The sequence below is a fragment of the Amphiura filiformis genome, chromosome 5, assembly GCF_039555335.1.
Source record: "Amphiura filiformis chromosome 5, Afil_fr2py, whole genome shotgun sequence".
Classification (NCBI taxonomy): Eukaryota; Metazoa; Echinodermata; class Ophiuroidea; order Amphilepidida; family Amphiuridae; genus Amphiura; species Amphiura filiformis.
In genome coordinates, this window is record NC_092632.1 from 63064808 (window position 1) to 63092165 (window position 27358).

Genomic DNA, 27358 nt, shown 5'->3' on the forward strand with positions numbered 1-27358 from the left:
ATAATTTTTGAGAAAAATGCAAAAATAGGCACAAAATCGGACAGGGGTGTAGTACCCCCTTAAAGGGACGTTCACAAAATGAATTTTGAAGACGATATTTTGGGCAGGCTTTGGGCTTATTTTTGGGCGTGAAGTCCATCAGCGCTGCAGCAACTATTTGAGTCGCTTTTGTGATGCCTTTGTGTATTGTGTACAGCGTACTTGTGATAAGTTGTAAAAGAAACTGAAGACGCCAAAACATCAATTATCATAAACCTCATCCCCTCATGCACAGGTGCGCTAGACAACTTAGCAGCAATGCTTTAGTGCGGTAGGTGCCGCTGTGGTGGAGAGTGTCAGAGTGTAAACAACTGACTTGCCGGATTGCCTGATGTGGAAGGAGTGGACACATGTAAACATCAGTGAACATGGTAGGTACTATTTTTAAATATAAATGATCATCATTTAGTAATGTAGATATCGGTTTAATAATGTTAAAAAACAAACCAAATAAATTCTGAATTTCTGACACTACTGTTCATTCCAGCCGGGATTCCAGCACCCAGGATTAAATAGGCCTACGCTCGGTCCGGGAAATCCCCGAGCTATATGCAATTGCAGATCTACATATGTACATGATCAGCACAGAGGCATGACTGAGCAAAAACAATACATGTTTGTGGGGATTTTCCGTATGGGGATTTCTTCCGGGGATTTCCTAGGTTAAAAATAAAGAACAATTAAAACTGAACATGCAAACTTGTGCAATGTCAATGTGCCAGTTGCACTCAAAAACTTCAAGATGATCAGTGAATGTTGTGCTTGCAGTGTGTACAGAAGCTTACAGATACATGTACTCTTAGTTTTAACTGCGCGCTTCATATTAAATATTAATTAGTTAAAATAAATGCCACTCAGTTTGGAGAGGACTCTGGACAATATTATAGTTTGTGCATGCCAAAACTCAAAAGACAATTCCTAGCTCTGGGTCAATATTGCAGGACACGGTCCCCAGGACACGGTCTGTGACATGATGGTAAGTACTTGAAATCTTTATAGCGATATTTATTTAGAACAATGTTTTAACATTTGCTGTCAAGAGGATGCGCCCTCAATGTTTTACAAAATTAGGATATTACACAATTGTATGTATGAACTATAAAAACTCGATAGTTAGGATTACTATCGAGCGCTTTTAAAACTTGCAAACATGAAGAGCCCCATCCACAAAAGTGTAAAGGGTTTTGAGCAAATCATCGATACATATACGAACAAATAAACCTGCAAATGTCTGTCTCAACCCCATTAGCTCAGTTGGTAAAGTACCGGATTTTGTACAATTTCATGTTTTCAAAAGTGCTCGATGCTAACTATCAAGTTTTTACGGTATTATGTCATACCTTGCAAAAATCAAGGCTTTACTGTAGACGTGACTTAGTGACAAAATCTGAGATGGTCATAACACATCAAAAAGACCAAACTCAGTTACGACAGATGGAGTGACTATTTTTATTATTTATTTATTTATTTATTATTTATTACACTTTATCACTGGTATACAATAGCCGTGTTCAGACGCAGGGTATTTAACTCGAGTAAAGGGGTATTTACCTCGAGTAAAGTGCCCAGTCGGGTAAGCTTCGTGATAAAGGTCGAGTTTGTGCCCGTCTGGACAGGAGTCGGGGCAGCTTAACCCGACTGATTTACCTCCGAAAAAAGTCAGAGGTTAATCCTTAACCCGACCGGAGCAGTCGAGGTAGATGCACGTGTGGATTGCACTAGAGGTAACAGTCGAGGTAAACAGGACCTTTTTGCCAGATTTGACCTTATTACAAATTAACCATCGGCGTTCAGTCAGTTCTTGCTCTAAACTACTTTACATGAATCAAGGCGTACGTTTTTTTCTTCGCTGAAGAGTGTAGGCCTAATGACCCTGCAAATACATTAATATACCAAACTTTTTAATAGCATTTAAATGTCGGGTTATATAAAGATCATGAATATGTTTTTAAAACATTATATTTGGGCAAACATTTTGGTAAAATATTTTGTCAACAGTTAAATCAAATTCTTTTAGAATGTTTTGCATCACGTTTTCCATTTTCCGTTGCGAATTTTACTTGAATGAAATTGGTTTACAATCGGATTGCATGATATTTACTTTTAGAACCTGCGCGCTACTTACGGAAATTATCCCTGGGTACAAAATGGTTGTGGTAAATACACGTCAGCAGGTCGTGTTAAAAGGTCGGGGTAAGCTATGTATGGACATTGGACAATCAGTCGAGTTAGCGAAAATATTTGTGGTATTTTATCACGGGTTGTAAAAAATTTAACTCGAGTAATAATTCGGGTCTGAACGTGCCTAATAATTATAATATAACATCAAAATATATTGCACATGAATATTCAAAAGTACCGTACATACAAAAAACAGGAAGTATAAAGATAAAATTTTGCACCAGTGAAAGGCAAGGACTAACAGGTGCAAAGCACCTCTAGGACACACACCGACATCGCCTGGCTAATAATTATTTGATGCAGCAGAGATATTAAAATAAATACACAGGATCGATACACATGAATTGCTATGCACGATTTTGATATCAGACAAAAATCTTCGGATACCGGGTTGGAAAATGATGAATATCTCCCGTAAATGATTTTTTCTCAAGAAACCAGATGTGGTCTCATACACTTGAAAATACGTGTTGAACAGATATGATAGTCGTTAGTTTGCGCTTTGAGAGAGTAGCTTGCGTCTTGAGCTGAAAAGTGACCAAAATTCAAGATTTTAAATAGCGCAGCGTAGAACCTCGTGAAGGTAGTCTCAGGCCAGACTATATGTGGCTATCACGAACATACAGGATCGACGAGTGTCAGACCGACTGACACAAACTGGCTGTGTAGGAGACTATCGTAGAGACAGTCTATAATCATATGACAATGGCGAATGTATGCTCGCTGACCGTACAGAGGTCAGTCACAGGCTAATGTCATTAGCCTTAGTCGGATGTCCTTCAGCCCACTATGCATTTAAAAACTATTAAACAGGTGGGAATACAATGGCCATCCGTGGCTGTGGATTCAACCTACCATGGCATTTTCTGCCATGAAGATATCGGGCCGATGACACTGTGGGACAGTCCCACCAAAGATCAAAACAAAGAGGACACCCCCCCCGGGGGGGCCACTCATATATGAAAGTTGTAAGCATCCGCGTGAAAGAAAATGCAGATTTAGGGTGGTTTTGAAAAGCAAAACGAGGATCCGCGTGGATCCGCGATTAGGGTCTTAAAACACTCATTTTAGTAAAAGAAGGGGTGTTTTTTTAAAGGATGATCCTCGCTTAGGGTAATTTTATAAAATTACCCAATTAACGGACATTAGTGGTGACATATTTATCAAATTATTCGGCACAAAAGAGTGGTTTCTGAGCAATTTTACCAACCAGATTTTAAAAATGGAGACGACTTCAACAGTGCCAATTTTAAGCTTACTGATATCACTGTACCGACACACGCAATGTCTATCCTTGTTTGGGGCAAATTTCTAACCAATTCCTCGATTAGGGTGTTTTTATAATGTCTATTGTTTTAGGGGTAAATTTCAAAACAATTCCCTGCTTAGGGTGTTTTTATTTCAGTTCAATCCTTGTTTAGGGTCAGTTTGACAAATTTTCGACATCCTAGCTTAGGGTCATTTTTGAAAGTCAATTCACGCGGATGCTTACAACTTTTATACATGAGTGATCCCCCCGGGACACCCCTCCCCCCAAAAAAAACCTACACAAGCCAACAACCAGAACACTGGCAACATGTACATGTAACCCAAGAGCATGTGTTGTAAGGATCAAAACTCTCCTCTAGTTTGTTCTTGTACCACTCAGAGAGCTGGCTCTTAAAAGAGGACATGTTGACAGTGGATCTAATTGTGAGAGGAAGTTGATTCCACAGGGGAACAATACGGTTGAAAAACGATGCCCTGTGAGATTCGGTTTTGCATCGTTTGGGAATCAACAATAGGGGGTCAGCATTGGCAAATACATGTAGGTGCTGGAATTTAGCAATTTATTTTGTTTTGCCTCAATTTTTCTGCTCAAAATTAAAAAGTTACATATCTGACAGTGAAAATTTATAACTCATACAAAGTTTCTTGTCATTTGATTGGCCAATTACTATTGATTATTTTTGCTATGATTTTTAGCAGCCAACTGCAAAAGAACTATTGCACTCCACGTCCGTGTAATAGTCATCTTTCCATTGCACAGACACGGAGCTACCGTAGCAATGCTGACAGACGTGCGAGCGTTTCGGGTGTTGCTTCTAAAATACTGTTAGATATTTTAAAATTTATTTTGTTTTCCTGGTGATTTTTTAAATTAAGTGGAAGAAAGGAAATGTATATGAGTTATATAAAACAAATATATTGAATGCTTTTATTCGTTCAATGGAAAGAATATTTCCATTCGGGAATGGAAATATTCTTACCATTGAACTCATAAACATTCAATTTTTGTATACTAACAATTATATAGAATTATATAACAATTATACTGGCAATTATACAGAAATCTATTTCTAATGGAAATGTTACAATATTGCTTGTCTGTTTTTGGCTAAATTTGTAAATCAGAGACTGCCTTTTGAGAAGAGCAAGAGCAATCACTCTCTTCTGCTCTCCTTAAATAAGAGAGTGATGTTTAGCTCTCCTTTAGTTGACCATTCTCTCCTCTTCCTTCGATACATTCTATTGTAAATGCTCTAAACAGCTCTCCTTGAAGGCTCCAAAAGAGATATTTAATGCTCTCCTGTGTGATATATTGTGTCATATCACACGGGTAAGAACCAGTAAGGTTGGAGGAACGTTCTCAAGTGTTTAAGAATAACACATACTGATCTTCATTGTTAATTTTATGTGTGTAGAAAGTCTTCAAGGATCCCATTCATGGCAGTATCAGTCTACCCAAACACTGTGTGGATGTTATTGACACGCCTGAATTCCAACGCCTTAGAAACATCAAACAACTCACGGCCGAGACGGTTTATCCTGGAGCCACTCATAATAGATTTGCCCATTGCATAGGGTACGTATTCCTCTTTCTCTTAGTATTTCTCTACATACATTGAATATGGAGCTGGTATGTAAGGCCTGCAGGGGCGGATCCAGGAATTTTTGATAGAGGGGCGCCTTTTGGTCGATTTACGAAAAAATGGTGTTGTGGGGTTACCCCTCGAAAACTCAACGGTTTTGGCCCATTGTGCTGCCCATTTTGAACTTTCTTTCATTTTTTGTATTTTTAAGTTAGGCCGGCGCCCTTTGCTAGTCAAAAAATAGAGGGGGCGCGCACCGGCTGCACCCCCCCTAAATCCGCCCCTGGCCTGTCCAAATGTCAGAAGCTGAAACTCACACATACAATGGGTGTAGTATTTCTCCAGCATAAAATATAAAATGTTGAGGCTGCAGAGAATAAATGACAGCGTGTTTCTACTGGGGATGGTTGCCAAGCGATGCACTTTGGTTTGGTGTAGTACCAGTAAGCTTTACTATGAAAATGTGCTCAGTAGAAACATGAATGTACTTTATTGGTGTGACAAACTTTCAGACAGTGTCTTAGCTAGCCACCTGTCTGCCCATCATTTTAGATGGGGAGTTTGCTCCTGGGACAGGCAAAATTAAGGCTGTTGACAAATCGTCAGCCTGCTACGCTAAATGCCTAAGTCATTCTTACATGTTTCTCATTTGCAATTTTGATTTTCTGAGTAATAAACCCATAATTCATCAAATTTCCAGCCGCATTCTTTATTAACTTGTGGAATACATCAAAAGAGATGTATTCCACAAGTTAATGAAAAATGCGGCTGGAAATTTGATGAATTATGGGTTTATTACTCAAAAAATTAAAATTGCAAATGAGAAACATGAAGAATGACTTAGGCATTTAGCGTAGCAGGCTGACGAAATGCTACATTATAGTCCTGGATTATAGTTGTAGCTGTTGAGAAAGGTTATTGATCTTTTTAGCAGACTAGATTCGGGGCGGGCACTCCTATCTGAAATGGCAGGGATGTGCCTCGCCATGTTAAAAGTAGGGGGCATTCAGGTCAAATGTACAATTACAAAAATATGGGGTCATTCAGTACACAACCTGATAAAAACGGGTCATTCGGTATGAAACTTTGAAAAAGGATGGTCATTGGGGTAACAAAAAGTAAAATGGGAGTCATTGAGTACAGGATTGCCAAAAGAGTATCATTAAGTACACATAAATAAGTGCCAAACTGCGTAAAAATGTGAAAAATCTCATTATTTCTGGAGAAGAACACAAATACCATCTAAATTTGGGAATTAAAAGGGGGGTCATTGGGTATAGGAAATAGAAAAAGGGGGTCATTGAGTACATGAATTTTTTTAAAGGGGGTCATTGGGTAATAGGTAGGACCATAACACAAAAAGGGGGTCATTGGGTACAAGCCGGTTTGAAAAAGGGGGTCTATCCCGAGGCACATGATGCATATCTGTCATGGAAGTGCCCCCCCGGACTAGATTTTCAAAACAAGGCCATAGCAGCACATAATTGAACTCATTGAACCACAATGGGCTATAGAAGTCTGGTAAATGTTTTAAAGGTCAATTTTATTAAAATGACAGGCAACCCTCATTCTAGCTAGGAGCATGCTTTCAAAATGTTGAGGACTGGTCCGCCAGCAACAGTTTCCTCAAGAGATGGCTCATCATTATATATGGTGCAACAATTATTATCCTCTGACAGTAGAAACATTTTGTGTACCGGAAGTATAGCAAACTGTTGAGTTCAGGACCCAATCATTAACCTAAAAGTAGCATTTGCAGGCTCTATTTTTTGTCATCAGATATTTTGAAGTATGCTCACCTTTTTTACAATTCCAGAGTGTGTTATCTAGCAGGCAAGGTCATCGAGCATTTGAGGAACAAGCAAAAAGAATTGAAAATAACTGAGGAGGAAGTGAAATATGTGCAACTGGCTGGATTGTGTCATGATCTAGGTAGGTAACACGCTGTTCACAGGAAAAATTTGTGTTAAACTGGTTTAATCATAGGCGTAGATCCCTGGGGATGGGGGATAAACAATCATATCCCCAATGTTGATGCCTGTATATGGGTTTCTGACCAAAATTAGCCCCAAAAGTTCAAATTTTTGTGCGCTTCACTGGCATTTATTCCACTTTTGCACCATATTTCGTCAGTTTAACTTCAATATGGCAACATTTTTCGAGCATTTTTACCATAAACATATTCTGTCGCCAAAAGGTGCTGGATTCACTATACTTCAAAAAACCTTTTCCAACCTCATCCCCCCAATGTGAAAAAGAAATCTACGCCTCTGGGTTTAATATATATGTATAGGCAAGTGAAAACAGGATCAACATACCACAAATGAATTAACCTTCAAATGCCTTAAGTTTGAATATTGTTCCCATATTGGACTAGAAGACTTCTTACATGTTAGAAATGGCAAGGTTTGCCCAATCATATCTAAGAAAATTAAATCTGATCTTAATTACTCTATTGTTTGTTTGTTGTTGTTTTTTGGTTGTTTTTTATGATGCAGGACATGGGCCTTTATCTCATAAGTTTGAAGCAGTAGTGAATCGTCTGCTACCAAAGGGCAAAAAATGGGAGGTAAGTCACTAGTAATTCTACTGTGTGTAATCTAAAGCCATGATTTCTCAGTGATATGGAAAAAAATAACGGAATTCAGGAAATTTGAAAATGCCACTGTGTAAAATGTCTAACTTCCCCCCGTGCCCCTATGATGCTACACCACTGCTAACTTTTGTGTTGATTTGCAAAATAAAACAAAGAAAAGTGATTTTTTAGCAGTAATCAGCCATTAAACAATCCATTATAGCATTAATTCAAGACCTACGATGCAATATAGTTGGTCATACTACAGTTACAGGTAAGACACAATACACTTTTAAAACATGTTTGTTTGAACTTTTCAGTGCTTTATAGTGGCAAAACGGAAAATCACAGAAATCTTCCAATTTGTAACACAGATTTTAAATTTTGTAACACGGAGAAATCATGGCTTTAGTGTAATCATACAGAGTAGCTTAGAATTATGCCTTGTAAAACAAGTACGGTATTAAAGTTGCAAAGGAAAGCAAACATTATTACATGTTTACAATAAAGTAGGCATAGTTTAGATATATGCAGATGATTTGGAAATTCCTTTACTTCTATTATACTACAGTGTTTTCTCTAGATCTTGTCTAGATATGCTTAACTGTAAGCTCATCCATCTCAGTGATCCCAGCGAAAGTGTAAAAAAAATCAAAATTGTTCATAAATTGCTTAAAAGTGAAGCATAAGTCATTCAAATAGTCATTTGGTATTTTTGAAATGAAAAATTTGGCAAAAAACAAAGAAAACAGCAGTCTAAACGAAGTTGAAGCCCCATTCGAATACATGTAGCTAATTTAGATCTGTCAGTATGTAAATTACAGATTCATGTAAATTCCTTATTTGTCTTAAGGGGGTACTACACCCCTGCCCAATTTTGTCCCTATTTTTCCATTTTTCTCAAAAAGTATAGCGCATTGGTGACAATTAAGATATGCATGTTGTAGGGGCAAGGACTACAACTATTGCTCTGAAAATTCAGCAACTCAAGGCAAGTAGTTATTGATTGATTGATCAAATACTGGGTTTCCCTCAATTTTGACTGCAACTCCACAACTGCTGTCTGTGCCGAAATAAAATTTCCAGTGCAGTAGTTGTAGTCCTTGCCCCTATAATATACATATCTAACTTGTCACCAATGCGCTATGATTTTTGAGAAAAATGTAAAAATAGGCACAAAATTGGACAGGGGTGTAGTACCCCCTTAAATACACAGCTTTCAGCTGAACCACTAGTAGGCTATGTTTACATATTTATGACAATGACAAAGGTACCAAAATCTGAATTTTGATGATTTTTACGATCGACCGGATGAGCAAATCACTGATGGGCCCTTAAGTTTATACATGAAAATAGTGTGCTTTTTGAAAAGGAGGAGGTCGCTGAACTGCATTATACATTTGAAAGCATTATACTGTTCAGTGAACATGTGTTTCTTGAAGACCAACTTTTCTTGAACAAACTTTTATTATTTATTAGCCATAATTTTGTTTGTATCTAAAGCATGAGGAAGCATCGGTTCTTATGGTGCATCATCTCAATAGGGAGAACAAAAAGATTGGGCTGACTCAAGTTGAAGTGGATTTCATCAGTGATCTGATCAGTGGAAAACCACCCAAGGTAGTATGATTTGATTGATCTGTTATCATGATTTAACACAGTCAGCCAGGCATAATTTTATTTGTGGTACAATTTCACAACACAATAGTAGTATTGTGATTTGGGAATCTATTAGCAAATCACCTGATATGACACGGTAGTTTTTGCATATTTTCATATGCGCCAAGTTGTTCCACATGAATATGATGGTATGTATTGTGTCACAATTGTCACAAACCACTCACCGAAATATCCTGCGCCATCTTTGAGCCATTTCTGGCTCTACCGGATCTCGACCCACAACCTTGTGGTTAAAAGGCGAGCACACTAGTGCATAGACCAAAACTTCTTGCGTCTGGTCTATGACACTAATGCACTTATACCTTGCAGACAATATCAGGTACATGGCTAGGTGTCAAAACAATACGTTTATTCTCTAAGTAAAATACATTCCTGTTTGCAGAGTTTATGAGTTATAATACACATCAAAATAATAATCTGTGTTAAGAAATCTTTTCATATTTGTATACGTTTGAACCTTTGCCCAAACAGGATGAGGTTGTGCGGTATAAACGTTACCAGGAGAGGCGTTTCCTGTTCCAAATCGTTGCAAACAAGGACAATGGCATTGATGTGGATAAATGGGACTATTTTGCCCGTGATAGTCATTACTTAGGTCTGTCAAACAGCTTTGACCTTGAACGCATCATACCATTCATGAGAGTCTGTGAATGTGTAAGGGAAGGCGTAACTACAGAGGAAATATGCTACAGAGACAAGGTATGAAAATTGAAATTGCTCACATGTGTATTTAAACCGTTGGATAACACAAGAATGTTTGCGTATTAGATTGACAGAATAATGTATGTGACTCAGAGAAGGTATCTGACCCTTCCCAGAATCCTTTGCAACATGATTAATCACCTCCCCGGGATCACCTCATTGCATCAAATGTCACTCCTATCACTCTGTACAGGTTCCCTTTATTTCATGTTGAGAATCAATAGACTGGTATTACATTTCACTACCTGGAGAGAATTTGAAGTGAAAGGAATTATTCCTTTCACTTCAAATCTGCAGCTATTAGTATAGCTGCTATAAAGAAGCATGGTCCTTGGTTTTGATATGGGGAGCAAAAACGTATAAGCTGCTAAGCTCCCAAATTTGATGAATTGTGCACTCGGTGATAAAAGCATGAGAGTTTTCACACATGAAGAACATTGTCCCAAGTTTATTAGAGCCTTTAGAGGCATTTTGTATTTTACCCCTAGTATATTCTGTTTTTGTCTCGCCTGATAAGGCAGGAGACTATATGATCACTTTTCCGTATGTGTGTATGTATGTGTGTGCGTGCGCGCGTGTGTGTGTGTGTATGTGACAAATTTGGTTAAAGTTTTGGTTAAAGTTTGCCTTCCGCCTATTTTCTCGGACACTAGGAGTCGCACATTCCTCAAACTTGGTGGGTGGGTGCACCTTGACCCGAGACAGAACCAGTTTGTATTGGTTAGTGGTTCAAGGTCACTGAGGTCATCCAGGGGTCATCTTAGGTCAAATTAGTAAAAACTGTCGTATGGGTATGAAACCTGGTGGATACAGTCAACATTTAAAGCCAATTTTTGGAAGGTCATTTCGAGGTCACCAGAGGTCATCTGAGGTCAAATTAGTAAAAACTGTCGTATGGGCATGAAACTTGGTGGGTACAGTCAACATTTAAAGCCAAATTTTTGGAAGGTCATTTCGAGGTCACCAGAGGTCATCTGAGGTCAAATTAGTCAAAACTGTCGTATGGGCATGAAACTTGGTGGGTACAGTCAACATTTAAAGCCAAATTTTTGGAAGGTCATTTCGAGGTCACCAGAGGTCAAATTAGTAATAACTGTTGTATGGGCATGAAACTTGGTGTGTACAGTCAACAATTAAAGCCAAATTTTTGGAAGATCATTTCGGGGTCACCAGGGGTCATCTGAGGTCAAATTAGTAATAACTGTCGTATGGGCATGAAACTTGGTGGGTACAGTCAACATTTAAAGCCAAATTTTTGGAAGATCATTTCGGGGTCACCAGGGGTCATCCGAGGTCAAATTAGTAAAAACTGTCGTATGGGCATGAAACTTGGTGGGTACAGTCAACATTTCAAGCCACATTTTTGGAAGATCATTTCGGGGTCACCAGGGGTCATCTGAGGTCAAATTAGTAAAAACTGTCGTATGGGCATGAAACTTGGTGGGTACAGTCAACATTTAAAGCCGAATTTTTGGGAGATCATTTCGGGATCACCAGGGGTCATCTGAGGTCAAATTAGTAAAAACTGTCATATTGGCATGAAACTTTGTGGGTACAGGCAACATTTAGAGCCAAATTTTTGGAAGGTCATTTCGGGTTCACCATGGGTTGTTGCAGGTTCATTTACTTCTATCCAAAGTAATCGCGAAAGCAGGCGGTTGCAAAAGCAGGCGAGACTCGTGGTTCGAGAACCGCCTTGTTAAGTAGTGCTGCTACCAGCTTTGCCTAATTATATAGATCCAGACTATCTTGACAGATGGTTAAGTTGAAGTGTGTTTCTCATCTGTTATGGTTATATCCAGTTTCTCCTTACATCATCAAGTTAATTGGCAAAGTACTTGCTTTGGTTACGGACCCTAGAATGACTTAGTGCCTTTGAGCCCCCAACAGGGTGGAATCGTGCATGCTATTAATTATTATTTTATTAGTATGTTTGGGTCTTTGTCTCTTTTAGTTGGTGCTGGATTTGGATGCTATGTTTGCAGTGAGATGGGACCTTCATTACAGAGCATATCAGCATCGAGTAGTGAAACTTACTGAGTCAATGTGAGTACAGCATTAAACATAATCTTATCAAATGCGCATTGGTGACAAGTAAGATATGTATATTATAGGGGCAAGGACTACAACTACTGCACTGAAAATTCAGCAACTCAAGGCAAGTAGTACTATTGATTTATTGATGAAATATTGGTTTTCCCTCATTTTTGACTGTAACTCCACAACTGTTGTCTGTGCTGAAATAAAACTCCCAGTGTAGCAGTTGTAGTCCTTGCCCCTATAATATACATATCTTACTTGTCACCAATGCTCTATAATTTTTGAGAAAAATGCAAAAATAGGCACAAAATTGGGCAGGGGGGTAGTACCCCTTAAGTGATGTGAATCTCCTGTTGGGACGAATCAATAAGAAATTGTGTCTTTGTACTGTTTGACAAGAGCATTTGACTTATGCAGGACAAATTTAACTATGAGACTATGAGAAAGTATGCATCTAGACTGCCCATGTTAATGATGGCTCTGAAAAGAGCTGTTCAGAATGGTTTGGAATCTTTGAAAGTCTATAAGTTAAGAGTGGGTAGGGGTTAGCCTACTATGAACGGATATTCCATATGAATTACAGCAATTTCCTGTTTTCTTTAGTATAAACGTATCTATAAATGTCAGTACAACGCACACTGGGAGTGTATAATCATGCTTTAGAACCAAACATTGACACTTTGTCTTGCTATTTCAATATTATAGGTATGGGGATGCCCTCTATGAGTACTTCACTGTAGATGCCAAGAAAACGTAAGTTATATGTAACTTAAGAAGACATATAAACTCATTATATGATCAGTCACATCAGAAGGGGATGTATGTCAATACCAAGATACACTATCTTTCCCTAGCACCACTCTGGTGCCATCCAAAGATGTTTTATTCCATTCATAACTTCATGGATAAAGGATAGATATTATGAGCTTTGTCTATTTCTATAGAGATGCATGTGCATTGTTCTGCTTCCTGTTGGCTTTCTGCTTGAAAGCATAGCTTTTGTATTTGCACTTTTGTATTGATTGTTTATATTACACTTTATAAATATGTGACCATCCAGCACAACTGAGCCCTGAAGTCGCCAATCATCATTTTTGAGATATTCAACCAAAATATTCTGCTTGAAATTAGCTTTAAAATGATGTATATCATGTCTATAGTACTTGACATTTAAGTAGTGAAAAATCAAAAAAAAAGTCAATAAATCCTTCGTTTCCTATTGTTTATTGTTAAGTTCAATGGAGCATATCTCAATAGTGGCACTGGCGACTTCCGGGCTCAGTTGTGGTGGATGGTCACATATTCATAAGCAAATCATGCCACTTTGTTGGTCAATCGCAAATGATACAACCCATTTCGCTGTGCGATAGTTTTCCCTTATATCTATGTGACTACCTCATCCCCATATCCAAAGTTTGGTGTAATAAAACAAATACAACATGGTTTATATTGGGGAAATATGGCAACTATTTCCCCCTTGGTACTGGCTAGTGGCTATGGGCCCCTACCACCCCTCACCCTCCGGGTTTGGGGTGATAGGCTCGTAGCCAGTATCCTAGGAAAAATAGTTTACATTATTTCCCCTCCAACCATGTAGTATTTGTATGTTATTGCTTGATCTGATTACCTGTATGCTCAAGGATATAGAAACAGTGATACTTACTCTACAGAGATACAGGGTTGCCAAAAAATTTCAGCCCGAATCGCGGGTCAAATAATCGAAAAGTCGCCCAATTTTTCTCTTTACCATTGGTTTCTATGGGCCAGGAAACTATCGGAAGTCGCGGGAGCCAATGTTGAAAAGTCGCCCAAATTTGTTCTTAACCATTGGTTTCTATGGGACAGGAAATTGTCAAAAGTCACGGGAAAAATCTTCAAAAGTTGCCCAAGCTACCAAATCGCGGGTTTGACAACCCTGCAGAGATAAGAATCCCTTTGATATGAAGATCACATGTATATATTTGATAAAATCAATATTCCAATGCTTCTCAATTTGTTTCTTGTGATGTCGCTGGTCTCACAATTCATTATTATTATTTTGCCCAATATTTAGAATTCATTTTATAAATACCTACCGGTTTGAGGGTTATAAGAAGCTGGACTGATTATTTCTTTACTTTTGTGAGGGTTTCATATCCACAATATCACTTATTGCAGTGTATGCATATAAAATCATGCAGATTTGTAATAATAGAAGATCGATATCCAAGATATACTCAGATTAGACATATTCAAACTTTTCAATACATTAACCACAGACATTCTGCGTGTTTGCACTGAGCACTCTGTATTTTTACTTGGTATTACCCGGTAACCCATAATCCGATTCAGGCAACAACCACCACATTTCTACAAGCGCTTAAAATAAGGGTTGCGGTGTGTACTGAAAGCAGTTTCCTGACCCCAAGCTGCTTTTAAGGTCACGATGTGATACATGAAATCAACATAAAAGATGTTCAACACCCAGCAACCGTTAACCGTTGTGTTTCCACTGGCAGAAATAACAGGTGTCACACCACATTGTCTACCTCATGAGGTGGATCACAGTTGCCGGGTGTCCACACCGCATCACTCTGAACCGATCTGTTTCCACTGGGCACATTAACGGGTAACACTCTAAACTAAACCGCATTACCCGCCAACCTTCACCAGTAAAAACATGCAGTTAGTGTAACCATGGGGGGAGGAGGCAGCTGTGGGAAGCTGGCTGTTCTGATATTTAAGATTTTCAAGCTCTTTTTGGAACTTTTAGCCCATTTTTTACAATTGTCGACCTCCCTTAAAAGTTGTCTTGCCCCCCTCACCTCCCCCCCTCTGACAAAGTCCTGGCTATGCCAGTGATTAACCACCAGGCAGGCTAGCAATTTTATTTGAAGCTATATTTCTATTTGTCACATACAAGGTAGATTTTTACCATGTTCAAACATATAGTTTGATGAGTCTAACTAACTTTCCTTCTTTCTATAAAAGGTCACCTGAATTTGGACGAATGGAAGATGTCATTAAAGATATGAGTATCTACAGGCAAATTGATGATCAAATATTTGGTACAATAGCCAGATCAAAAGACAACAAGGCACAGGATATAATAGAGAGGATCCGGAAGAGAGAGTTGTATGAATGTATAGGTGAATTTATGGATGCTGACAGTAAGGTAAAGCAATTGTATGTTTATACCAAGTTTATTTAAGGGGATCAAAATTGTCATCTGGGAGAGTTAAGAAGTTTTAAATAAATGAAAGAGAACAAAGTAAAGACTATAATGAAAATAATTTCTCCACCGAGGGTCACACTCCTTATAAGACCCAGGTCAACATTCCTATTCTGGGTCCTTTTCATATCTTGAAATGCCAAGATAACACTTAAATAACACTTAAAGATGATATTTGAGTGTTTTATGCAGCGTAGATATGGCATTCTAAGCATTCAGAGCATGGAATTAAGGAGTCAAATTATCCAAAACATGTTTTCATGTGAAGATTTCAGAACAGAGAGATCCGTATAAGAGGTCTGGATAAGAGAGGTTGGACTGTACAAACATTTTCAATATGTGTCCTGGATAATGGGCTATTCAGCTTTAGTTCCGTCAGTATAAGGCTTGTCAATCTAATATTAAGAGTTATAAAAACAATCACTAGATGTAACAGGGCTTGTCTATCAAATTATGGAACATAAAATAAGAGTTACAACAATTTTGGCAGTAAGAATCATTGTTATGCAAGATGCAAGTATAGAATTTTATGTATGGAAATAAATCTGATACTTTTTACAACTGTGCTATGGACCCGGGGGGTACTCAGTACAAATGACCATACGGGGACGTGCTGCAAATATGGGTAGCATTTTCAGCCTCTTGGTATATCAATGACCCCTTTTTCAAAGCCTATTTTGGTATATGAATGGGTCCTTTTTTCAAAATTTTCTCAATTTTTTCGAAAAATATCCCAATTTTTCCCTAATCTAGCCAAAATTTTCCCAAAATTTTCCCAAAATTTGTAAAAACTAAGACAATTTGGGTTAAATTCGGCCGAAAATTTTGACTTTTGGTATATCAATGGGTCCAAATTTCTTGAAAAATTGGTATATTTATGGGTCCACTTTCAAATTCTCAGCGGCATGTCCCTACCAAAACCAAACTTGAGTACCCCCCCGGGCTATGGACAGAGGCAACATAGCAAAGTTGTGTTTGCTGGCATGTAATACTGACTTTTGGGTTTTCTATTCTGTCAAATTGTCCGCTATTTTGATAAATATCACAGCATTGAGTTATTATTCATAAAAACAATCTGTTTTGTTTCTGACAGAATGTACCAGGTGATGATGATATCCAAAGTAAACTGAAAAACATAGAAAGTCTGCAACCATATTGCAGCGAAGACAACCTTCTGATAATAGTAAGTATATTTACCCCTTAATTATCTTCCTTTGAGGGAATGCCTTTACAAAATTCATACCTATCAGATCTTGGGGACATTCATTCATTCATCTTTATTTCATTCAAATATAAAATATAACAACACAACAATTAAACACATACATTGAATGTATATATGACTGGGATACCCATAATTCATTTTTAACCTTAAGGGCTGGGGTATGAACATTTGGACAGTATTTATTGTGGGACATTAGAGCACATCAGACATATCGAATTGCATTCTGAATACGAAAAATGTCATTATGATATCAAATAATTTTGATTTTTTGAAATTCGCAATTGAATACACATTTTATGGCAAATCATTAAAAATTGATATTTTTGATATTTAACAGTACTTGAAGTAAACTTGACAAATCTGATGATTTATACTTAAAGTGTATGTAGGTGGGATGAAAAGCCGACGATCAATTGAAAATTTTGACCTTTCGTATTGAAGATATGGATTTTGTTTTCCAAAACACAAAAAAAAATTAGGTCTTTTGGGAAAAAATCCATATCTTCAATACGAAAGGTCAAAATTTTCAATTGACCGCCTGCTTTTCCTCCCTGCTACATACACTTTAAGAATATGTCATTAGATTTATATAATTTACTTCGAGGACTGTTATATATCAAAATTTGAAAAATATCAAATTTGTCATAAAATTTGTATTATATTGTGATTTTCAAAAAATGAAAAATATTTGATATCAGAAAGACATGCTTCATATTCAGAATGCAATTCGATAGGTCTGAGGTGCTCTCATGTCCCACAAAAAATACTGTCGAAACGCAATAAACGCTCATTTTAGATCCCTTAAAGAAAGTGTACAGCAATCACAACATTATGTCTTATATGTTAGAAAAATAATTATCAAGCATGAATCATATGACCATAAAAACGAATAAAAACAGCCGGCTCTCAACACACTGTATTCAAAATTCCCGCGTGATGAAATTGTCTAGAGCAAATCATGGTTATTTGTGCTCATTTGTTGTCAGCCTTCATTGTATTATTGGGACGTCATTGCTCTAGATAATTTCGGCACATGAAATTTGAATATCACGTGTTGAGAGCCGGTGGTTTTTGTTTGTTTTTATGGTCAATATGAATTTGTTTAAAATAAAACCATGTGATTTGTGCTTGATAATTATTTGTCTAACATATACCGGTAAGATATAATGTTGTAATATTGTAATGTTGTAATATTTGTCAATCTATAAACTGTTTATTCTGTTTATTTATTTATTTTATTTTTTTGTAAAATTTAAAGATAGTTTCCTCCACCATTCAGCTGTATGTGTACAAATACAGAAGAAATAAGATATTTGTGTATATATATTCCCAAATACATTCTCAGTTAAACATTGCTAAACTGCCTCCATTTCATTGGTTCTTGACCATGATATGTGCCAATGTAACACAATTGCAGCACATGCAATACTAGTAGTACTTTGCCCAAACCATTCAAGACTGACAACAGGTCTTATCCAAGCCAATGATCCTTGGGTGTTTCAAGTCTTCATGTAAGACATGCAGAGTTAGACTAGAGTAAAGACTTTATTGAGGGATTATACAGAATGAAGCTTATAAACTCTCAAAAAATTTCACACTAGACTAGTTTTGGTGATATCCTTCATGAAGGAGCAACCAAATCTTGGTCTCAATTTTTATTTGATCCTGGGTTTCCTTATATTTATAATCTGGGGCAGCGCCAGGAGTTTTTTCGGGGGGCATGGGGGGAAAGTGAATTTCAGGGGGGCAAAATTGCCGTAAAAAGTGGAAATTTTGAGTTTTTACTGGGAGGGGGCAACTGGGGAAATAGTTCTGACTAGGGTCATGCCCACCCATGGCACTGCCACTGTTTATAATAATTATTAATATCTTCATTTTTTTAAAGAAAACTAACATACCTTCATTTGTGTCTTTACCAGAATCACAAATACGATTACGGAATGAAAGAAAAGAATCCATTGAAGCATATATTCTTCTACACCAAAGACAACAATAAAAAAGGCATCCTTCTGGAAGATGAAAAGGTATGTGTTTAGTGTCATATCAATCAGGGGCAGAAGGGGCAAGTTACCTAGCTCCTGGGGGGGGGTATTAAAGTTTGGTTTTGGTAGGGATGTGCCGCTGAGATTTTGGAAGTAGACCCATAAATATACCAATTTTTCAAGAAATTTGGACCCATTGATATACCAAAAGTCAAAATTTTCGGCCGAATTTACCCAAAATTGTCTTAGTTTTTACAAATTTGCCCAAAATTTTGGCTAGATTAATGAAAAATTGGGCTGTTTTTGAAAAAAGGACCCATTCATATACCAAAATAGGCTTTGAAAAGGGGTCATTGATATACCAGAAGGCTGAAAATGCTACCCATGTTTGCGGCACTTCCCCGGCTTGGCTCAAAGTAGGGGGAATTTGATCGTTTGTCAGAGATGTCACTTTTCAGGAAATATCCTGATTTCAGGAAATTTTCAAGAAAATTGACAGATTTCAGGAAATTTTTGTTTGCTCTACCTTTCCTGTTCAAAAAAAATAGGATAAGTGCATTTTCAGGATTTTTCTGTGTTTTTGAGGAAATTTGGACAACACAAAGTGACATCTCTGTTTGTTAAACAAAACACACATGATTGAAAATGAATCATTCCTGCATAAAAACATGATTGTTAAATGTTGACGGCAGTGAGTAGACACATGCTTCTTGTGTCAAACATGATCATGTACAATTATTACGTCTTGTGTGCATTTGCAATTGGATCAGCAGCTTTATTAGGGCTCATATTGAAATACCCTACCACGTTTTCACACAGAAAGTAGGCAGGATTCCTCTTGCTAAGCGCACGCCTCAGGAAAGCTTGGTTGGATTATATGCATCAGTGATACACCCTGCCCAGGATTTTAACAAAGGAAGGCTAGCACAGGAAAGCTGCAGGATGGCGCACACCTTCCTGTGTAAGGGAATTTCAATATGAGCCCTTACTTAAATTTGTGTATGTAAGCCTATTCCAATCACAACATGAATAATTGATTTTCTGGTTCTGTTTGAGATTGAAGTATTTCATATGCACTGTGGTATATGTGGCAACAATAATGGAATGTATCTATGCAATAAATCATAACAAATTTAATCATAAAGCACATGGTAAAACACACATGCAGAACATTTGCTATCCTTGTTTGTTGCATTCTTCCTGTGGATGTGACGTCACACAATTTCAGTACCATTTATGACGTCTTGATGAAGCACATGGTAAAACACATGAAGTGTGCCATGCTTGTTTGTCGCAATTTGCATAGCTGTAACGTCACATATAGTTTGAGCTGCAGTGATATGACGTGAATTATCTTCATGTGATAAAATCTGATATACCTGGGAATTTTGAATGAGCTATAAATACAGTTTAGCCTTTGGGTAATGTGCATACACTTAGCTTTCTTATCAGAAAATAAGATCTGTTGTTGATTTGTTGTCAAATGTTTAGTACTGATAATGTGCTTGCATAGTATTTTGCTAGCATTAAGCCGAGTCAGAGCCTTCAGGAATTTTTTTTTTTCAGTTTTGGTCATTTTACTTAAAAGGTCATTTCGTGATTCACAGCATCATCCCCCTTTTTCTCAAAAAAGTTGAGATTGTACTGGAAACCTCTGGCTACATAATGTTTATGTACCAAAAATTTCTTGCAGATTATTTCGTTTAGCAAAAATATCGTCAAATTGGAATTTCGTTCTGGTATACAGAACAAAACTAGAGTCAATAGAATCTGGGTACACAGCGAATAGCTATCTGCAAACCATATTTTGACCTTTTGACCCTAAAGTAAACATTGACCTTTGGGGTAATAAATAATTTTAACATGTTTAGAATGTCGTAAGAATCGTTCCTGTAGAATTTGAGCTCGATTGGGCCAATTTTAAACATTTTTTTTAAAGTTTGACGTTTTAACCTCCTTAATGACCTTTTACCCCAATATAAAAAAAACCTCATCTACACCGAAAAAATGCATTGTTACAGTTTAAATTAAACAAATCTACTATGCTTAGTTATGGAGATAAAAATTCTTAAAGTTATTTAGCTTAAAACCGGAAATGACGTCTAAAGGACCTTTGACCAAAAAAATAAAAATACCGTGCATACATCAGGTAACACTAATGCATATATGAAGTTTATGTCACTCTACGTTTTGAGATAAAAAAAATATAAATATTTGATGATTTTTGGTTTTTTTTCGAAAGCGACCCCTTAATGACCTTTGACCCCAAAACTGTAGACACCTTAAAGACCCTGGTTGGTAGCAATGCATGTGTGCTAATGGCAACACTCTGCTATGTAATTTGTAAAAACAGTGATTTTTTGAATATTTTTAGCTTTCAGACCGGAAATGACCCCTTAATGACCTTTGACCCCTTATCTGTGAACACCCTATAGACACCGACCAAAGTCGCATTTTAGCCATTGTGAGCAGGTCAAAGGTCAAATGGAGTTCAATGTCATGTAACATGTGGGGACATGGTCAGTGGTGTTTGTGACCAAGTATGATCAAAATCGGTCAAAGCATAGCAGAGCTAGGGTGAAACGTGGCAAATCACGCAAAATGTCACGTTTTGCTAAAAAAAAGCAAAAAAAAGCACGTTTTTGACCATTGTAGCTAGGTCAAAGGTCACAGCCAGGTCAAAGTCATATGCAAGTTTTGCACTAGCCCAATGGTCATTTGGGTCAAGTATGCTTGAAATCTGCCAATGCCATGCGGAGCTAGAGCTGGTTGCCAGAAAGAAGAAGAAGAAGAAAGAAAGAATTGGCAAAAGACAGTACACAGCGAATTTGCAAATTCGCTGTGTAATTACAACAGTGGGCTATGGAGCAGTGTATTCACATAATCATGCATAACTCGCAAACGCAAAATCAGAATCAACTAAAATTTTGGGAATAAGATGTTTTTGTGGATATCTACTGAAAAATGTCATAAAAAGAGGATGCTAGGATCACGAAAATTAATAATACAATCTATTTTTGCAGGGTAATACATTGATCTTATAGGAAATGAGTCAAGGAAGCCACTGGTCCCATTTGTATTTCCATATGTGTTGCAGTTATTGAGTTATGACAAATAATGGATCAAAACAAAAGGATTCGTTATTTTTCCGATTCCCAGTGAAAATCATGCACATTGGGGAAAATAAAACTCGTTACAAATGAGCCTTGGGGTCTCATGTATTTCCCTATGAGTGTCAGCTTTTTTCCCCTCAATATTTGAGCACAAACACCACTAGCTCACTGGCTGCTCAGCCAACTTGCCCTAAGTAATATGTTAATAAAATATACTGCATAGAAATCTTCATGGTTCAAATTATGATCTCATTAAATGCACTAGTTATCAGAGGTACTCCACCCAACAAATAGATAGAAAATGGATCTGTATTATAAACAAGTATGAGTTATGTACATGTACTTCTTTGGGTCTGTGTATTGTTGTTCAAGAAGTTAAAAGTTTAAAATTAATAATAAAAATTAACACAATTTCATTTTTCAGATGCCACCTACACTTCCAGCCAAAATTCAACTACGGGATGTTCGTCTTTATACCAGAATCCCTGTTCCAGAAGAAGAGTTACCAGGAATCAAAGAAACTGTTTCAAAAACAATTTTACCCCCGGTCCCTGAAAAACAGTTGACAGGAATAGAAGGAACAGGTTTAGAAACAATTGTACCTGATGGGACTCCCAACAAATCCCCGTCACCTCCACCCAGTGATGCCAGTAATGCCCCTTCCCGACCAGAAAAGTCCAAGGGAAAACGGAGTCCAATTTCACAAGATGAAGCGGCTGGCAAAAAAAGGAAGTTAGATTTATGAAAAGGATGGGAATTAGTGAGGTATTATTAATTCATATTTATATTTATCATATTTATTGCAATATATCAATGTTGACTGTTTATGAGTGGCATGGTGATAATATCCCACAAGTTGATATAAGGAACCCTTGGTGCAACCAGACACTTAGCGATGGGGGGGGGGGGGTGCATCGCTATCCCAAATCCATCAAAAGTTCCCCTTTTGTAGGACTATCTTTTAGGGAAAGAAAATCCTCACATTTGTCTTTTAGTATGTCTATTTTTATTTGGGGAGAAATAATTATTGAGTAGGTTTATGACTAGTTTTTAACCATAGAATATTTGTATAGATTTTAATAATAGAATTGGAAATTGTCCACAGACTTCAGCGAACTTAAGGATATATTTATGCATATAAAATGTTTGTTGTGAGCGTGTTGCAATATGAATTATATCTACCGTATTTACTCTATTAAACGCTCCCGTTATATTAGACGCCTCCCCCCCCTTCCATCTATTTTTCAAAGAAAAAGTGACCAAAATGCAGAAACTTTCCATGCCATAGCATGTGAGCATTGTAAGTAAGTTTGAAACTGGCAAGTCATTGCATAGATAAATCCTATTGTAACTTACATTTCCATCCAATTCATCACCACATTATAGTAGAATGTTCATAATATGTGACATGATCTGGTCAAAGGAGGCCAAAGGAGGCATTTTTGAAATTGAATTACTATATTACATTATACAAACATTAAGTTATCATAATACTGAAAACACCAAAGGTCTAGCATACTTGGTTAAGTTATGAAGTTTTGTGATGTCTATTTTCTTATGTATTTTATTGTTTTTTGCCTCCATATTTTTGCCTTTATTTCAGTTTCAATTTTGCCGCCTTTAGCATCCATGGACCAGATCGTGTCACATGTAACTAAATAAATTGTATTCTTGCATAAAAATACACTTACAGATCTGCCATGTTGAATTTAAACCCAGAAGTCGTATTTTTGTGAGTTTTTTTTCTTGAAAATATTCACTTCTAATATACACCCCTTTTCAAAATTGCAAAGCTCTCGGGGCGTTTAATAGAGTAAGTACTGTATTATAACCAAGCATTAAGAAGTGCTATTCACTTGACTACTAGAGTGCAATACCAGTATCTATTGCCTAGTGTGAAACACTGCTATTTTTTTAAACAAATCTATTTAAGAAAGGTTTCTCTCTGTATCATGAATCTATAAAGCAAGCAAGTTTTTATTTTCGTATTTTAACTAATCATGCAAAAAATTTAAATTTACATTTACTTCTCTTCTGTAAGTGAATACAGATTGAAATTGAGACATACATTTTAAAGTCTTTTTTAAGTCTTTTAACCTTACTGTTTATAAAGCATTTTAGGGCATAGGGGAAACCTTAATATACAGAGATAAATTATGTTGACATCATGGGTAAATTTTTTTTTTTTAATTTTTATAGGAATTGGAACTATGGGGGGGGGCTAATAGATTCTGTAAAATGTGGTAGGGAGCATTAACTATTTAAATGTAAAACAAAACATGTTAATGCTGTGTGTGTGGGCCATAGGCTTCAACATATATTAAAAGCCCAAGTTTTTGAGACATTTTCTCAAAATATCAAGAACTATCTAAAGAACCACTGAACGAATTCTAGGCTTGTTTGTACTCATTTTAAAGCATTTTTCATGCTGGTTCCAAATATAGTCATGCGAATATGGAATTCTGAAAACTTGTTGTCTGCAGTCGACACCTGCATGGAGAGAGTGAAATATCAGTTGATAAGCTTATTTACATGCTTTTAATGTTAAATGTTTATTTCTTGCAAATTATGTATTCAGATTAAGTTTGCATGGTAGATTTGATCTTATATTAGGCAAAAAAAGTATGTTTCAACGCTTGTGAAGACTTTAAAATCCAATTCAGAATGCAATTTTTCCTCCCCCAACCCAAGCTTGGAACTTTCAAAATTTACATTCTTATACACATAATGAAATATATTTATTTTGAAAGTGTTAATCACACAATTCTACAAACAAATTCTTTTAAGACATTTTCTACTAAAATTTTTGGTTATTTTTGTAAAAAAAAATAAATCATTTGGTAAATTTCTCCAAGACAAATATGCACAGCGCAATACAAACTCGGGAGGCAGCTTTGAGACATACTTTTTTGGCCTTGTATATTTCTTAGATTATGTAGCATAGTGTCATTTCAATATTTTGGTTTTATGGTAGAGTCCGGGGGGGGGTCACTCACTACTTGACTTGCTACGCACCCGTGTCCAAGAAAAACGTCTAAAAGGGGCTGTTTTTCACCACACAGCGTCATCAACATCTTTTTGAAAAAGGGGTACTTTTTCAGAAGGCATCGCCATTTAGGGGTCCTTTTTCAGCCAAATCCTTAGACGTTTAGGGTTAGTAATATTATTGTTTGAGTGAGTTTGCACTAATTTGATAAAAATCACCACTTTTTAATTGATTCTTGTTACTTTTGTGCATGTTTTCTTCAGTATCTATATGTCTCCAACATCAAAAAGACACCTTGGGTATCGATATCAAATTAGCTCATTTCCCTAGCTTTTTACGCCACTTAGGGTATCAATATAGATATTTCTCAGTTGACGCCATTTAGGGTATGGTTTTTGCATGTGCTACGCCATTTAAGGTAGGATTTTGGATGTGTTTCGCCATTAAGGGGTGCAATTTGGTTATGTAAAAATTCACCATTAAGGGTGCATTACAGAGGTGTTCGGACGCGGGTGGGAGGCACTTTTGTGTGAGAGTGACACCCCCCCAGGGGTAGAGTGACATACCTGTGATGTATCAACTTTGTAATCTGTAAAAAGTTCTTGATGTAACAGTAAATTTTGGTGAATAGAATAAATTGGTATACTGAGGGTCCACTTTCAAATTCTCGGCGGCACACCCCATCCCAAACCAAACTTGAGTACCCACAAATTGTTGATCACATGACAAACAGAGCTTTAAGTCTAATAGAGTGTATGCAATAAATCAACCGAAACGGTATAACAATTGAAATGGCAGCCATGCTGGAGGACAATTCTAAGATAGCTTAAGATGACAGAGGGACAGGTCTCTAGATCCATTCCACAACCATTCATACCTATCACCTGTTTTATTTTAGTATCATGCGAATTGCCCTGTAGTACGAGTACCTTATGGAGGACAGAATTTTATTTAAATGAGGACGACTCTGTCATGAGTGACGTCGTATTGCATACCCTCTATACCACTTTACACAATCGTGCAGAGCTATAGTGTGTTAAACAATGCTACTCAAAAGATAAACAAGTAAATTTCACCAAAATTAATACTTTCAAGTGCCTTCATCATGCGCGTATTTTGCGGGGGGCTTTGGGGCGCTAGCCCGGGGGTAAAAAGGGGGCGGCGAAAAGAGAAAAAGAAAAGAAAAAGGGAAAGAAGGAAGAGAAAAGAAAGAAAGAAAGAAAGAGAAAGAAAGAAAGGAGAAAGAAAGAGAAAAGAAAGAGAAAAGAAAGAGAAAAAAAAGAGGAAAGAAAGAAAGAGAAAGAGGAAAGAAAGAAAGAAAGAAAGAAAGAACCAACCAACCATGATGGAGAGATAAAGGGGCGGCACATACCAGGAATGCAGATAGAGGGCGGATTGTAGCCAACCAACCATGATAGAGAGATAGAGGGGCGGTACATACCAGGAATGCAGATAGAGGGCGCCTTGTAGCCAACCAACCATGATAGAGAGATAGAGGGGCGGCACATACCAGGAATGCAGAGAGAGGGCGACTTGTAGCCAACCAACCATGATAGAGAGATAGAGGGGCGGCACATACCAGGAATGCAGATAGAGGGCGGCTTGTAGCCAACCAACCATGATAGAGAGATAAAGGGGCGGCACATACCAGGAATGCAGATAGAGGGCGGCTTGTAGCCAACCAACCATGATAGAGAGATAGAGGGCGGCACATACCAGGAATGCAGACAGAGGGCGGCTTGTAGCCAACCAACCATGATAGAGAGATAGAGGGGCGGTACATACCAGGAATGCAGATAGAGGGCGGCTTGTAGCCAACCAACCATGATAGAGTGATAGAGGGCGGCACATACCAGGAATGAAGAGAGAGGGCGGATTGTAGCCAACCAACCATGATAGAGAGATAGAGGGGCGGCACATACCAGGAATGCAGATAGAGGGCGCCTTGTAGCCAACCAACCATGATAGAGGGGCGGCACATACCAGGAATGCAGAGAGAGGGCGGCTTGTAGCCAACCAACCATGATAGAGAGATAGAGGGGCGGCACATACCAGGAATGCAGACAGAGGGCGGCTTGTAGCCAACCAACCATGATAGAGAGATAGAGGGGCGGCACATACCAGGAATGCAGACAGAGGGCGGCTTGTAGCCAACCAACTATGATAGAGAGAGAGAGGGGGGGCACATACCAGGAATGGAGACTGAGGGGGGCTTGTAGCCAACCAACCATGATAGAGAGATAGAGGTGGCATATACAAGAAGGGCGCCATGGGGCGACACATACAAGGAGAGCGGTGGCTTGTGAAAAAAACGTGTGTCAGTCACCCATAAAGGGCGGCACGTGGTTCAACTTGTAACCAAGATAAAAGAGGGGGTGGAAATGTACAACAAGTCTAATATGCCCACAGGGTGACTTCACAAGGAGGGCGGCTTGTGACGGGCGGCACATGCAAGGAAGGCGGTTTGTAACCAGGACAAAAGTAGAGGGGGGGAGAGAAAACACTTGTTGGTCATCTATAGGGCGGCACATCGTGACATGTAACCAGGGGAAAAGAGGGGGTGAAAAGGTAGATCACACTTTTGACTATATGGGCCTGCACTACAGAAGTATGGGGAATTTTTTTTGGGCGGCACATAAAACAAGGAAGGCGGCTTGTAACAAGGAAAAAAGTAAACTGGAGAGAAAAATGCTTATCAGCTACCTATCTGTAGGGCCGCACATGTTGGCTTGTAACCAAGAGAATGAGGGTGAGGGGTGCGGCGGAAACGTA

General features: G+C 37.8%; 1 protein-coding gene across 2 annotated transcripts; it reads left to right on the forward strand.

The window, feature by feature from the left end:
* The first annotated feature begins 257 nt into the window (after nt 1-257).
* Nucleotides 258-25693, forward strand: LOC140153514 (deoxynucleoside triphosphate triphosphohydrolase SAMHD1-like). 2 transcript variants are annotated; one of them, XM_072176286.1, is made up of 12 exons: nt 258-410; nt 4905-5065; nt 6889-7004; nt 7571-7641; nt 9151-9267; nt 9799-10026; nt 11984-12075; nt 12775-12822; nt 15040-15223; nt 16374-16463; nt 18425-18529; nt 22025-25693. In XM_072176286.1, the coding sequence occupies exons 1-12, from the start codon at nt 408-410 to the stop codon at nt 22343-22345; spliced, it is 1536 nt and encodes a 511-aa protein (XP_072032387.1). In that variant the 5' UTR covers nt 258-407; the 3' UTR covers nt 22346-25693. The 2 variants fall into 2 exon arrangements, with proteins under 2 accessions (XP_072032387.1, XP_072032386.1); XM_072176285.1 differs by lacking the exon at nt 258-410 and adding an exon at nt 894-1015.
* Nucleotides 25694-27358: the final 1665 nt, after the last annotated feature.